We start from the raw sequence: 14,274 nt of genomic DNA on the forward strand, positions 1-14,274 counted from the left end.
GGATGCCTGAAAACATGGATAATACCGAACGCTATATATACACTGTTTTTTCCTTTACATATATACCTATGATCAAGTTTAATTTATAAGTTAGGCACAGTAAGAGACTAACAATAACTAATAATAAAATAGAACAATTGTAGCACTATATTATAATAAAAGTTATTGAATGTGGTCTGTCACTCTCAAAATATCTTATTGTAGTGCACTCACCCATCTTATGATAATGTGAGATGATAAAATTCCTACATGATGAGATGAAATGAGGTGAATGACTTAGGTTTTGTGACACAGAATTAGGCTACTATTGATCTGACAATAGGTCAGAAGGAGAATCATCTGTTTCTAGACCGCAGTTGACCACAGGTAGCTAAAACCCCAGAAAATGTAACCACAGATAAGGGGGGAGTTCTATATTCTCCTGCTGTGAAGAAACCACTGTACTGTCCAGGATATTTATTTTCAAAACCTCGCATACCATTTGTTCGCTATTTTTTTTATTTACAAAGCTATTTCTAAAATGTTATCTTGGGGCGCCTGGGCTCAGTCATTTAAGTGTCTGCCTTCAGTTCAGGTCATGATCCCAGGGTCCTGGGATCGAGCCCCGCATCAGGCTCCCTGCTCAGCCAGGAGCCTGCTTCTCCCTCTCCCACTCCCCCTGCTTGTGTTCCCTCTCTAGCTGTCTCTCTCACTGTGTCAAATAAATAAATAAAATCTTTAAAAATAAAATAAAATAAAATAAAATGTTATCTTGCTTATAGCAGGTAATGTCTACTCTGAGTTTACAGATAGACAACACCATAAAGTTGGGAAAAAAACAAAGAAAATGCTTTTCCCACAAGTACAACCCACCACCACCTCCTTACCTCCCCTTTGTTGTTCGAAGTCTGAAGAGCACATTCAGAATAACCATACAATTCAAAGATGGAAAAAAACTTCCACCTACCAAGCGGACCACCAGCATATCCCGTAAAAACCATAGCACCCAGCATGTATTGTCGTACATAAGCGGTATTCAGTTATTAGTGGCTTCCTCTGCAAGCCTTTCACAGGCTTCTAAGGTCAACAGATCACTGCTACTCTCTCTTGGACCCCAAGCACATGCTTACCTGTTCCTTGTTGTCCTGCCTCACCTCGGATTTTCCCCTCACCCCTCTTAGAAGAACACGCATTGTGCATGACATTCATCCCCAGTTTCCAGCTCAAACCCATAAATGTTGTAAATAGGCTGGTTGGCAGGTCATGGACCTATCGTCTTTCAAAACTCGGTTCCTAAAAGATTTTCTGAATAGTAAGAAAGCCTGTTGTGATTATTGGCCCTCTTTGCAGCTCACAGGCCCTATTCAAGTCATCCATCAGGCAAAAGCTTGCTGTGATGTCAAAGGAGGAAAGAATGAACTGAGCTTCAAGCAAGGAGAGCAAATTGAAATAATCCGCATCACAGACAACCCTGAAGGAAAATGGCTGGGCAGAACGGCAAAGGGGTCATGTGAGTGCAAATTTTCCTACAACTTCGAAGTGTTGGGGTTTTTTTTAAAGACAATATTAAATATGCAAATTCTCTTAAGTTAGGAGTAGTTAACAGAGAGGACAAAAATAGGAAAATTTAAAATGACAAGGATGGCTCCATCTTTACCTCATCTGCATTATTGTTTTAGTGGGGAGCAATGTAAATATTTATATTATTCCAGGGAGGAACAAAGGACGTTAGTTTCCTCATTGATGTTAAACGGGGTTGGTGGGGGGGATGAATCATGTAAATCACTTTGGAATCCTTGAAGTGGACTCTAAGCTTACTGCAAACCACGACGGCCTAAGACTTCGACGAAGTCCAGTCAAATGTGTCTACGTTGGAAGTCTATAAATCAGAAATGCATGCAAAGAAATGTAGGAAAATTTTAAAGAGCAAATTGCAATTGATATTTTATTTAAAACTTTGAGATATTGAAACTACAGTTATCTGACCATAAATCATTCCTCCTGTTGGTAGATGGCTATATTAGAACAACTGCTGTCGCGATTGACTATGATTCTCTGAAACGAAAGAAAACATCTCTCAGTGCTCTTTCATCAAGAGCTATTGAAGATGACCAGGAGGTATATGATGATGTTGCAGAGCAGGATAATATTAGCAGGTATGTGCAAATGCAAACTGTAAAGCAGATCAGACTGTCGTCTTGTCAGACATTATTTATTTTAAGATCCTAGAATTTTACTTTCCGTGTTTCCGACTGCTCACTATCAGTAAATTACCATTTACAATTACAGATACTTCAGTGTGGGTGAAAGGTCACTTGAAACTCCATAGTCTTTTATTTCACTCTTCAGCTGTGTGTATCAAATACTACTTAAAAAATAATAGGCCATTTGCCAGGTCTTGCCAAATGCGTTGTCATTCTGAAACACAGTTTTCTAATATTCGTTCTGATTTGATCTTAGGGCTATGCCTAAAGTAAATATGACTTTGCAAAATATGGAGCATGAGATATAAAATTCAGCTCTAAAAATATGAAAATTTTTGCTCTAAAATCTCTGAATCTAAATATATTTGTTGTTCTTATTTTTTTTAAGATTTTATTTATTTATTTGATAGAGACACAGCAAGAGAGGGAACACAAGCAGGGGGAGTTGGAGAGGGAGAAGTAGGCTTCCCACTGAGCAGGAAGCCCAATGTGGGGCTCGATCCCAGGACCCTGGGATCATGACCTGAGCCGAAGGCAGACGCTTAATGACTGAGCCACCCAGGCGCCCCTTTGTTGTTCTTATTTGAAAAGATAACAGAAAGAAGATTGCTTTTTTTTTTAAGATTTTATTTATTTATTTGAGAGAGAGATAGTGACAGAGATAGCAGGAGAGAGCACAAGCTGGGAGAAGAGGGAGAAACAGGCTTCCCACTGAGCAGGGAGCCTGATGTGGGGCTCGATCCCCGGACCCTGGGATCATGACCTGAGCTGGAGGCAGATGCTTAGCCGACTGAGCCACCCAGGCGCCCCAGAAGATTGCTTTTTAATAAAACTCTACTTTGCTTTTAAAAGTAAAAAAGTAAAAGCTCATTTCACTATGACCCCTGGGAATCAACGACGGGTCCAATTTTATTTCCATGGCCCATTCATTCTACTAGATTGGAATGATTCCCCCAGTAGGAGTCACAGGAACACCTTCCCGGGGTAGAGGAACAGAACAAGACATCCTTTCTGGGAGGAGGCAGGAGGGGAGAGGCACCATCTTCTCCCATGTACCTTTCCTTCTCCTCTTTCCCTTCTCAGTCTTCTGCTTCCTTTCTCCATCCCTCCTTTTCTATCTCTTTTTTCCAGCTCTGACCTTCCTGGTCCCTTCTGCCCCTTTTGGCTTTTCTATTTTCCTTCTCCTTTTGTTCCTTCCTTCCTCCAATATCTCCCTTTCTGGGTAAAGCCGTACCCCTTCAAGTTGAAGGAAAAGAGGATGAAAATCTCCAGCCCAGTTAGGAATCCTTGTTTTCCTGTGCCGCTGTTGTAGAATTGGGAAACATCCACTATGATCTCAAAACATATAATCTGCACTGGATCTCCACTTGGGTAAAAATGGGGTCTACATCCTTCATAACTCACATTTCAAAGAAAAATATTGCTTCAATTATCAAACATTTTTAAAATGTAAAATGACCAAAATAGTAATATACTTATAAAATGTATGAAGAATGCAGTTTCCTTCCCATAGTTGTTCACTTCATGTCATCAGTTAAACTTGCTGTGTTGCTTTCTGGCAGCTTTGTCTTTCTAAATAGCCTGCAATGCCTTCTTGTCATGTTTTGATATATGTTGCATAATTTATGGTAAATATGCCATAAATTATGCAACATATATCAAAATACGTAATGTATGCACTGGAGTTTACAGATCATAAATCAGCTTTAGTAATCAGAAACACTCTCTGACCTAGTGTGGGAGTCTATAAATGTCAGTTTTGAGGTCAGAGTTTTAAAAGGCCATATTCTGAGATTTACAGAATTTTCTGTACATGACTATGTCATTCTGCCTATCTGCAGCATATATACTTTATGCTTTATGTTTTATTTATTTTAAAAAAATGCTTTTCTCTTATTTTGAGATTAAAGAATCCCAGGAATATTAATACATACATATTTACGATACACACACTCCGGAAAAAATAATAAATCCATGAAAAGGAATGATGTTCTTAAAATGAAGCATTATTTAATCATGATAGGCAACTATTTCCCCAAACTAATACTATTACTTTTTCCATTGTTTGGAGTCCATAGATACTGCAACCCTAGAGGACATGCTCTAATTAGTAAGCATGTAGCAGAAAAAGAACCTATTTAATGAAATGGAGTTAGAGGAGGTGTACGGTTTTAATGCTCAATATCTGAAGCAAATATAGCACCACAATAGTTACTAACATGTATGTCACCCTTAGGCATAGTTAATAAGAAAATGAAAGAAGAGAAAATGAAAACACAAGTCTGATGTTGGGTTTGTTTTGGTTTTGGTTTTTTGGAAGCTACAGCTGCTGCCGGGAGAGATCCCACAACAGAACAGGCTTTGTCCTTAGTAGAACAAGGGAAGATGCTGACTACAGCCGGCAGCTTGCCCTGGCGAGAGTAGGAGAAAGCACTATCCTCTCCTTCCCCTTCTCTAGATGCCTCCTGGGTCCTCACATGCTTCACCTGCTCTTCCCTGATGGCTCCAAGGGTAGGGGGAGCTGACTGTGCACTTCAACTTCTATGAGCAGACAGGAGACTTAAAAGCACAGGTCCTGACAGCTATCCTTCTCCCTTTTTTCTCAACTAAAGCAATTTCTGTAATAAATATGAGACGTTGAAGAAAAGGAAATTATACATGCAAATACTTCATCACATAACAAACTTTGCTTCTCTGCATGGTCCTCAAACTTCTTCCTTCCCTCTTTTCCTTCCTTTCTCTTTTCTGGCACATTCCTCTCCTTACCTCCACTTCATCTGGTCAATGCCTTGTCTTCCAAACAGACTATTTATAAGAAGTTGAAGAATTGCTCTAAAAATAAAATAATGTGTGGCAACTTTGGTCCTGATTATTAAAACTCCATTCTTGGGGAATTGGTATGACAATCTCCAAGATGACATGTATTTGCCAAGAATGGCAGCCAACCAAAATTGCAATTTTTCACATGATTCTAACTGCTTGCTTCACGCTCCAAGGGAAGTGTCAGACAAAATGAATGTGAAAACAGTATGTAAGCAAGTGGAGAATATACTTAAACTTCATCAAAAATCAATTCCTTATTTACATATTAGGACGTTTATAGCTTGTTTTTCTACCAAGTTCCATTAGCAAGGTATGTTTTATTTCTATATTAACTGTAGATCTGTGTCAGACCCATTTCTTTTATTCTGACTTCCAGGTTGAGGAATCAGATGTGAGTGTACACTTAATACTGCATGACTGTAATACCAGACCAATATCTGTTGCTGGCAGATTATCCAAAGGGCAAAAATGATGGTTTCAATGGGTGCAGTGAAGTAAAGACAAAAAAACATTACGGAGGAAGGAGGGACACTGCGGTTCTTATGTCAGCTCTTCTGTTAATTACAAGTGGGTTTGGTCAAGTCACTTCATTTCTCAGAGCCTCCATTTCATTTCTGCAAAATGCAAGGATTAAAACTGACTTCTGAGATTTTCCCAGTTCTCACAATCTACTCTTCTTTTGCTCTAGCAGAACTCACATTTTAGTGAAAGACACAGGCAAGAAACCAGATGATTATAAAATAGGGAAAATAAGGAATGTTAGAGAAATAAATAAGAAATACAAGCAATATGGATTTAGAAAATTGAGGGCCACACTATTTACAATAAAAAGAATAAAATTCGGGGGTGCCTGGTTGGCTCAGTCGGTTAAGCATCCAACTCTTGATTTGGCTCAGGTCCTGATCTCAGGGTCGGAAGATTGAGCCCCGCATCAGGCTCTGTGCTGGGTGTGGAGCCTGCTTAAGTTTCTCTCCCTCTCTCTCCCTGCCCCCCTCCACGCTCTCTCTCTCTGTCTCTCAAATAAAGAAATCTTTTTTTAAAAAAAGAGTAAGATTTCATGAGTAAGATTTCAACTTTTTAGAAATTCTCTCTTTAAAAAAGAATATACTGCTACTGGACTAAGATAAAATGCTGTGGCTATAACATATTACAAGAGAATTGGGGGCATCTGGGCGGCTCAGTCGTTTGAGCATCTGCCTTCGGGTCAGGTCATGATCTCAGGGTCCTGGGATGGGCTCCCCGTTCAGCAGGGAGTCTGCTTCTCCCTCTCCCTCTGCCTCTCCTCCCCCGCTCCTGCTCGCTCTCTCTCTCAAATAAATAAATAAATAAATAAATAAATAAATAAATAAATAAATAAATAAATAAAATCTTTTTTTAAAAAAAGAGAATTGAGTTTAATGTAATAATGGTTCTATATGACTTCGGGAATACTACTGTGGGTTGGTTGGTTGTTTTTCATAAATCTATCTATGGAATGATGCAATGATGTATAATCTAAAAACTACCTCGGGAAATGTTAAAAGCAAACAGTAACGTTGTTTTGAAAACTTTATGTAGTACTGACAATCACTGGATTCTTATTAGGTTTGTTTTGTTTTGTTTCTTGCCTTGTTTCTATTATGATAAGGAACAATGTTTCTTCTTCTTTACATAGAACATCCTGATAACTTTGAACTGCAGTGTTATTTCTCTTTTGCATAACTGTTCAATATATGTACTTCTCTTCGGGATAGCTACATAACTCATACGCTAATTAAATTTGTTTATTTTTTTTTCCTAGCCACAGTCAGAGTGGAAGTGGAGGTAAGCCACACACTTTTATCAGCAGTTTCTTCAAGTCTTCACCATTTTTGTCTATATTAATGACAAAATGCTTTTGTTTGCAAGTAATGAGGAGGATCTTAATGTGGTACCACTGGACTGGGAGCCAATGACCTGGATTCTAGTCCTGCCCACTGAGTGACCCTAAACAAGTCACTTCTTTCTTCCAAGTTTGTTGTGGGTCATAGGGTGACACTATTTCCGGTGTGCTCAGGGCACTCTTGATTTATGCCAGTTGTCTGAGCACAATTATTAATAGCATCCCCCTTCACTTTTAGAAGTATCCTTATTTGGACAATTTATATGGTTACCTTAACTATGACTCCTAAAGACTCCTCATATTCTCATCACCAAAATAAAGGTATTTTACTAATAACTTTCAGTGCTAAAATTCTCATCCTAAAAGTCAGATTTCAAGTTCTTTGTACATATTTCTGCACAGAGGAGGTACTCAATAAACATTTATTAAATAAATATTTGTCAAATAGCAAGGATCCTGAGGGTTTACAACAAAGGGTTTAACTCTTAAAATATCACTTTTTTAAAAAGATTTTATTTATTTATTTGTCAGAGACACAGCAAGAGAGGGAACACAAGCAGGGGGAGTCGGAGAGGGAGAAGCAGGCTTCCCGCTGAGCAGGGAGCCCGATGCGGGGCTCGATCCCAGGACCCTGGGATTGTGACCTGAGCCGAAGGCAGACGCTTAATGACTGAGCCACCCAGGCGCCCCTTAAAATATCACTTTGATTAAATTAATCAGAGCTACTGCCAAAATTCAAAAATTCACCTTTCATTCTGTTTTTCTTTGCTTATATCTTGACCAGTATCTTTTTCTGAATGTCCCCTCACTATTAATTAAATTTTTATCACCTCCTCTTTTCCACAATATTTAACTCTATCCCTATTCGGTTTTATTTTTTCTCATATTTATTCTCCCCTATTCCTTTTATCTCCAATGCACAGTGCCCTTTATCATCCTTCATATATTTATTAAATTTCACCTCTAAGAATTCCTTTATAAATAATCAACAAAGCAATTTACCTACTACCTATGTGAGAGTGGGAAAATAAAGTTATTTTTTAATTAAATGGTTAATAAGGAACAGGGACTTTTCTGGAGTTAAATAAGGCAGATTTATTATCAAATTTTGAGTGACTGTTACATGACCAAATTATAAAATTAACAGAAGATTCTTTCCCCCTCCACCATCCAAATGAAGGGATGTTCCCACCTCCCCCAGATGATGATATTTATGATGGGATTGAAGAGGAAGATGCTGATGATGGGTAAGAATAATCAGTGAACTGTTTTTTTTTTTTTTTTTTTTAGATTTTTTATTTATTTATTTGACAGAGAGAGACACAGTGAGAGAGGGAACACAAGCAGGGGGAGAGGGAGAGGGAGAAGCAGGCTTCCCGCTGAGCAGGGAGCCCGATGCGGGGCTCGATTCCAGGACCCTGGGACCATGACCTGAGCCGAAGGCAGACGCTTAACGACTGAGCCACCCAGGCGCCCCCTAGTGAACTGTTTTCTTGAAAATTTTTTACATACTGAAATTTAGTGTTGATTTTTGGTTAGAATAAAAAGCAAAAAAATAGTGCTCTTTATTACAACACCAATAACGATTTGAATGTTTAATTAATAGCAGAAGTAAGTCAGAAAGTATAATTGTGCCACACTTCAAGTGAAGCGGTATATTATTTGGAAGAACCTCAACAACTTTGTCAAAAGAAGTGAAATGAAAAAGAATTATCTGTTACAGATTTTTTTTTCAAACTTTTCCCAATCATTTATTTATCAATCAATAACCTCTGGAGAGTTTATCAGTTGCATGGCTATCCTCTGTATAATAATCATAGTTTTAGACAATCCAAATAAAATGAAACCATATGCTATTTTTGGCAAAACCAGTATGAGGGAGGCTGGGGTAACTGGGTGACAGGCATTAAGGAGGGCATGTGATGTAATGAGCACTGGCTGTTAATATACAACTCATGAATCACTGAACTCTACCTCTGAAACTAGTAATACACTACTTGTTAATTAATTGAATTTAAATTTAAAAATAAAAATTTTTAAAAAACAGTATTGAATGCTTAATTCTCTGGTTTTTAAACTTTTGTAATGACATATTTTAAAATTTAAGATCTGTCATGTACTTAAGATCTGTCACATATTTTAAACATAAAATAATGCAAAACTGATGTTTAAAACTTAATTTTGACTTAGCTTGCTATTTTAAAACCAAGAGAAATTTCACTAAATAGAAAAAATAACTCACCTACTACTTACCTAGTAGCAGCAGTATTCAAAGACCATGGCCTATAAACATAAAAGCATCATCTCGTTGAATACAATGAGTAACTTGCTGCCTGAATGATCAATGCAGTAAAATTATAAAAAATCTGAATGTCCACCAAACGTCTTCACATTCCACCAATGATTCCATTCTGTTCAATGCCTGCATGCTCCTAAGCTCCACGCTACAGGTTGAAGAGAAGAGTAATTCGTGGTCCTGGGGGATTTTGAAGATGTTAAAGGGAAAAGATGACAAAAGGAAAAGTATACGAGAGAAACCTAAAGTCCCTGAGTCAGACAATAATGAAGGTTCATCGTAAGAGTCAACCAACCAAATTCAGTGCACAATAACTACACTAATAATAATTTAATCAAGTGCTACTAATATTTTATAACCAATAACCAAACTCTGACAGGCTTAAGTCACTTCAACATTATTTTCCATTAGTCATCTTAGCCTCATTTACGGTGTCACCCTTACACTCATGCATTTACATAAGAGGAACACAAAATATTCAAAAATTGTCGTATGGTTCAAAGATATATTTTGCCTTCCCTACAAACATGCACAGAGAACACACACATGCACACACACACACACACACACCTTTACATACTCATACACTCTTCATTTAGTAGAACTTTTTTTCACTGCAACATCATATCTAAAAGCTCACAATTCCAATGCCACATTTTATTATATAATATTTTATAGTGACTACCCTTCAAAATACACATTCTCTTTTAACAAATTAGCTTGCCAGAAATAAAGGACACAATTTGCAATTTCTTTTCTCTAAATACAGTATTTAAAGTCTTTGTAACTCAGTAGATTCTCATCCTTCACTAAAGTCTTTATAAAATGTTAATTCCACATAGAATTCCTCATTTTAAGTCTTTTGTGAGACCTAAAACCAACACTTAGTAAACAAGACACTCAAAATTGTAAGTAAACATAACAAATCCTCTTTTTTCTTAACAAATCCTCTCTTGATGCACCATTATTCAAATGCAGACCTTACTTAGAAATAAAGGCAGAGATTATTTTTCCTGTTCCAATTGCACACATCCTAATTTTGATTTTCAATCATTTGAACTAATGACCTCTCGCACTTTAGCGTAACTGTGCACCATTCTTCTAGTGATGTGTGCTTGTGTGTGTGCTTGAAGTTCAGAAAGTAATAAAAGCAAAGGTCCTTTTCTGTTGCAACTAAATGCCACCCAATCCTGATTTCAGATCACTTCTATTAATAAGCTCTCCCTCCCCAGTTTCAGTGGATATTCCTCTCTTATTCACCATTCTCCTGTTTGGGAAAACATGGTCATACAAAGAATCCTATGACCTTTGTTCATTTCAGCCCTCTATTTCTACTCTTTAAGTCAAATAAAAAGTTTTGACCTGAGCTATGCCAGAATGACTTCAAAACATTGAGTCCATTTAATTTACTCTGATTTGATAATATGCCCAAACCTCATAGAACAAATCTGAAAATATTGGTCCAATGGCTATGGGCAAAATAAACCACTGAATGCCTTGACTTTTGACTTTTTTGGCCACCATTGGAGTTCAAAAAAAAAAAAAAAGTCTTGTGAAATTCCAGATTGATGGGCAGAAACTGAGGTTCAGTGGAGAAATGGAGATGAGAAAGGAATGACCATCAACAGAATTAGCCTTCACAAGGCTCCAGGCTTACTTCTTCATGTCTCTCCTAAATAAAAGGGCTCAATTTCTGTGTTTATATTGGTCTGATTATAATTGTGTTCTCATTTTCTTTCTAGTTTCCCTTCTCCTCCTAAACAATCAGGTAAGTAATAAAAACTGATTATATATTTTATATCTCATTTCTTGCGATGGGGTAGTGGGAAAGCATTGGATATAGTCATGGTATCTGGACTGAAGTCCTGACTCTGAAAATAGTAACTTGTGTAACCTTGTCAAGCAACTTCTCCTTGGGGGGCCACAGCTTCTCAACAGTTAAATAGTGGGAACAGGAAAATTTTTAATATTGATGGTTTTTAAAGATTTTATTTATTCATTTGTCAGAGAGAGAGAGAGCACAAGCAGGGGGAGCTGTAGGCAGAGGGAGAGGGAGAAGAAGGCTTCCCGCGGAGCAGGGAGCCCAATGCCGGACTCGATCCCAGGACCCTGGGATCATGACCTGAGCAGAAAGCAGACGCTTACTGGACTGAGCCACCCAGTGTCCCTAATATTGATGGTTTTTAAAATGTTCACCCCATCATAGGGGTCACTATGGAGAAAGGAAGGAGTGGACAGGGATGGACACCAATATTTCTCATGTCTCCTCTACCCCAATTCAGTCAAGCCTGATATATTGGGCTTATGCATAAGGATTTCTAAAAATGTACCAAATTATATGACACCAAGTCTCTTCTAAATCTAAATTTCTTTGATTTTTTTGAATGTATAATTTATATTGTTTTTGGAAAACTTTCCACTGCTAAATGTGAAACCGTTTCTTCTTCGAACAATTTTGATCAGCTTATTTTTTTTTTATCCCTGCTGAAATAGACCTTTCAAAGATTCTTCTTAAACTGACTTTGAACAAAATAAAATGTCTCACAGGAATATTCAGAGGTTTTCAAAAAGTTTGTCTGGATTTATAAATAAGTTGAAAGAGAAAACTAAACACACAGATCATCTATTCTTCCAGACTGTTTATCTGATCTCGTTTTCAGTTATCAGTTTGAAAATACATAAGGCACTAATTCAAATTAATCAATAACTGATGATGAGTTTATATCTTAATCTATAATTTTCAAAAAGTATTCAAGAAATTTAGCTCCACAGAGGGTAAGTATAAAGTGAAACAAATGTGATCAGTTAAGTAAAAAAAAATTGGGTTTTTTTTGTTTTAATTTTGGTTTGTTCTCAAGTGTGTTTTAAGTACATGTGTATGGAATAGTAATTTTTCCCATTTTGGAAACCAATGATATGTCATATTTTTTATAATATTAATTATGGATTCTTCACATAGCTGTGAAATTAATTACCTGAGTGGGAGGAGAATGCACACACACAGACACGTATGTATGTAATATAAATACAGTATATGTGGGGTGCCTGGGTGGCTCAGTCGTTAAGCATCTGCCTTCGGCTCAGGTCATGATCCCAGGGTCCTGGGATCGAGCCCCGCATCGGGCTCCCTGCTCTGCAGGAAGCCTGCTTCTCGCTCTTCTACTCCCCTTGCTTGTGTTCCCTCTCTCGCTGTGTCTCTCTGTCAAATAAAAATAAAATCTTTAAGAAAATATATAGTATATATATGTACTCTATACATATATACAGAGAGAGAGAGGAATTCTTAAAGGAAATTAAATCCTTGCCGCTAACAGAGAGCATCTAAACTTTCTATGATAATCGTTCCTTAAAACATTTGTACTCTCTTCAGCTCATCTCTTCAGCTTAATTTGCTGTGGAGCAACTTAATAGGTGCAGAGAGGGCGCAATCCTCCTGACTTTATTAACAAGAGGTCTAGATGAAAGAAAAGTATCTACGGATTAGAAAAGCCATTGACCCAGTTAAGGGCATGGCCACTTTCCCACCAACACTGGTTTTCAATACCTGCTGGTATGGACCAGACATGTCTTATTAATAGGAATATTCTTTCCATTTTAAGGTGGTACCACACCTAATACTACTATAAGTTAAAAATCAGTGAGGGACAGATCAGTGACTAAAAGAGAATGATAGATAGGTAGAAAGATAGATAGATAGATAGATAGATAGATAGATAGATAGATAGATAGATAGATAGATAGATAGACAGACATAGACAAAGACACAGACATATAAATAATGTATATTATCATAGCATCCCAAATCCCCTAAGAATCAATCTCTACAGCCTATTGCCAATGGCCAGTAATGTTGATTTGTTTGTCAGCAATCTACTAATCCTGCCATTCATCACATGCGTGGATCTGCAAATAATCTCAGTCACTGTTTGGGGAGATTTATCCTGATAATGCTAGTTACAGTCACGGTCTCTGGTTTTTTGTTTTTGTTTTTGTTTTTTTTTGAGGGAAATTTAGCAGAGATATCCAAGGAGAGAAAAACCTCTCCCCTTCAAGGAACAGACAATGCTTCCAGGAGAAATGTATAGAGACTCCAGGAAAACTGATTTTGTTGTCCTCAAAACAATCTTTATATTAAAAACATCATCGGATGCTCATATCAAAATTCAAACTAAAAGTGTCTCAACATTTGATACTTTGCCTTTTGTTAGACATGGGAGATGAAGTTTATGATGATGTGGATGCCTCTGATTTCCCTGCTCCACCAGCAGAGCTGAGGTAAGTAAAATGTTCTCATTTTGAGATGAAAATCCGACTGCTTAAGAAAATTCAACTAGAATAAAACCCCAAAGGCATGTACATCTACTGTGTTTGATCCTGTTTACTCTGTCCTCTCTCTGATCTCAGCTCTAAAGTTTCTGCTAGGTTTGTGGGTGGAAGACCCTGATCCCCCTCCTCCGCTGCCCCCTCCCCAGGGTATTTTGCTCCTGATTATTCTCTGCCTGGTGACTCACTGATGTCTACATTCATTTATCCCTTCATGTACTCATTCACTGGGAAAATATTTGAGAGTCTGATCACAACTGATCTCACTGATTCATCTCCTCCCTTTATTTTTACCCTTTTCCCAAAAGCTTTTTTGTCTTGAACACACTTCTTAGTTTATATCTCACCCCTCACCTACCTTCTTCAAATCTCTTCTGTCCTCCACAAGATTTTTTCCTTTTATGGGAAAAAAAAAAAGATGATTTGTGTTTTCAAAGGACTTTGCCATATCTCTTTTTCACAAAAGCATCAGATTCTCAAAGGTTCCATTCAAATTAAAAAAAAAAAGTTAGGGGTGAATAGTGACATTCTTCAGCTCACCTAAGGTTTCAATTTAATTTTAGGATAAAACTGTATGAAAAAATGTTAAGATCAGTTAGTACAAAAGGAGTACCATTTGAAACCTCTTTTGAAATAGAAAATAACATGGCAAGATGCTTTTTTATATTCCAATAAACATGTGAGATGAGCTGATACATACGGTGTATAAAAGCAAGAATACCTCTGTAGCTTTCTCAGGAAAAAAGGTGAATAAAAAGATCTTGAGCTTGATTAGTTAAAGGATGAAA

The 14,274-nt window shown here is 37.4% G+C and overlaps 1 protein-coding gene across 1 annotated transcript in view; it reads left to right on the plus strand.

Moving 5' to 3' along the window:
- FYB1 (FYN binding protein 1) overlaps positions 1-14,274 on the plus strand; it is a 155,308-nt gene that overhangs the window by 123,623 nt on the left and 17,411 nt on the right. Inside the window, exons 9-15 of the mRNA XM_045861955.3 lie at positions 1,330-1,489; positions 1,991-2,135; positions 6,787-6,809; positions 8,048-8,114; positions 9,305-9,442; positions 10,906-10,931; positions 13,372-13,438. Coding sequence (XP_045717911.2) covers positions 1,330-1,489; positions 1,991-2,135; positions 6,787-6,809; positions 8,048-8,114; positions 9,305-9,442; positions 10,906-10,931; positions 13,372-13,438 — 626 coding nt within the window. The remainder of the gene's footprint in view (positions 1-1,329; positions 1,490-1,990; positions 2,136-6,786; positions 6,810-8,047; positions 8,115-9,304; positions 9,443-10,905; positions 10,932-13,371; positions 13,439-14,274) is intronic.

The sequence above is a fragment of the Mirounga angustirostris genome, unplaced genomic scaffold, assembly GCF_029215605.1.
Source record: "Mirounga angustirostris isolate CCGP_5_RB_7025 unplaced genomic scaffold, mMirAng1.0.hap1 SCAF_7, whole genome shotgun sequence".
Classification (NCBI taxonomy): Eukaryota; Metazoa; Chordata; class Mammalia; order Carnivora; family Phocidae; genus Mirounga; species Mirounga angustirostris.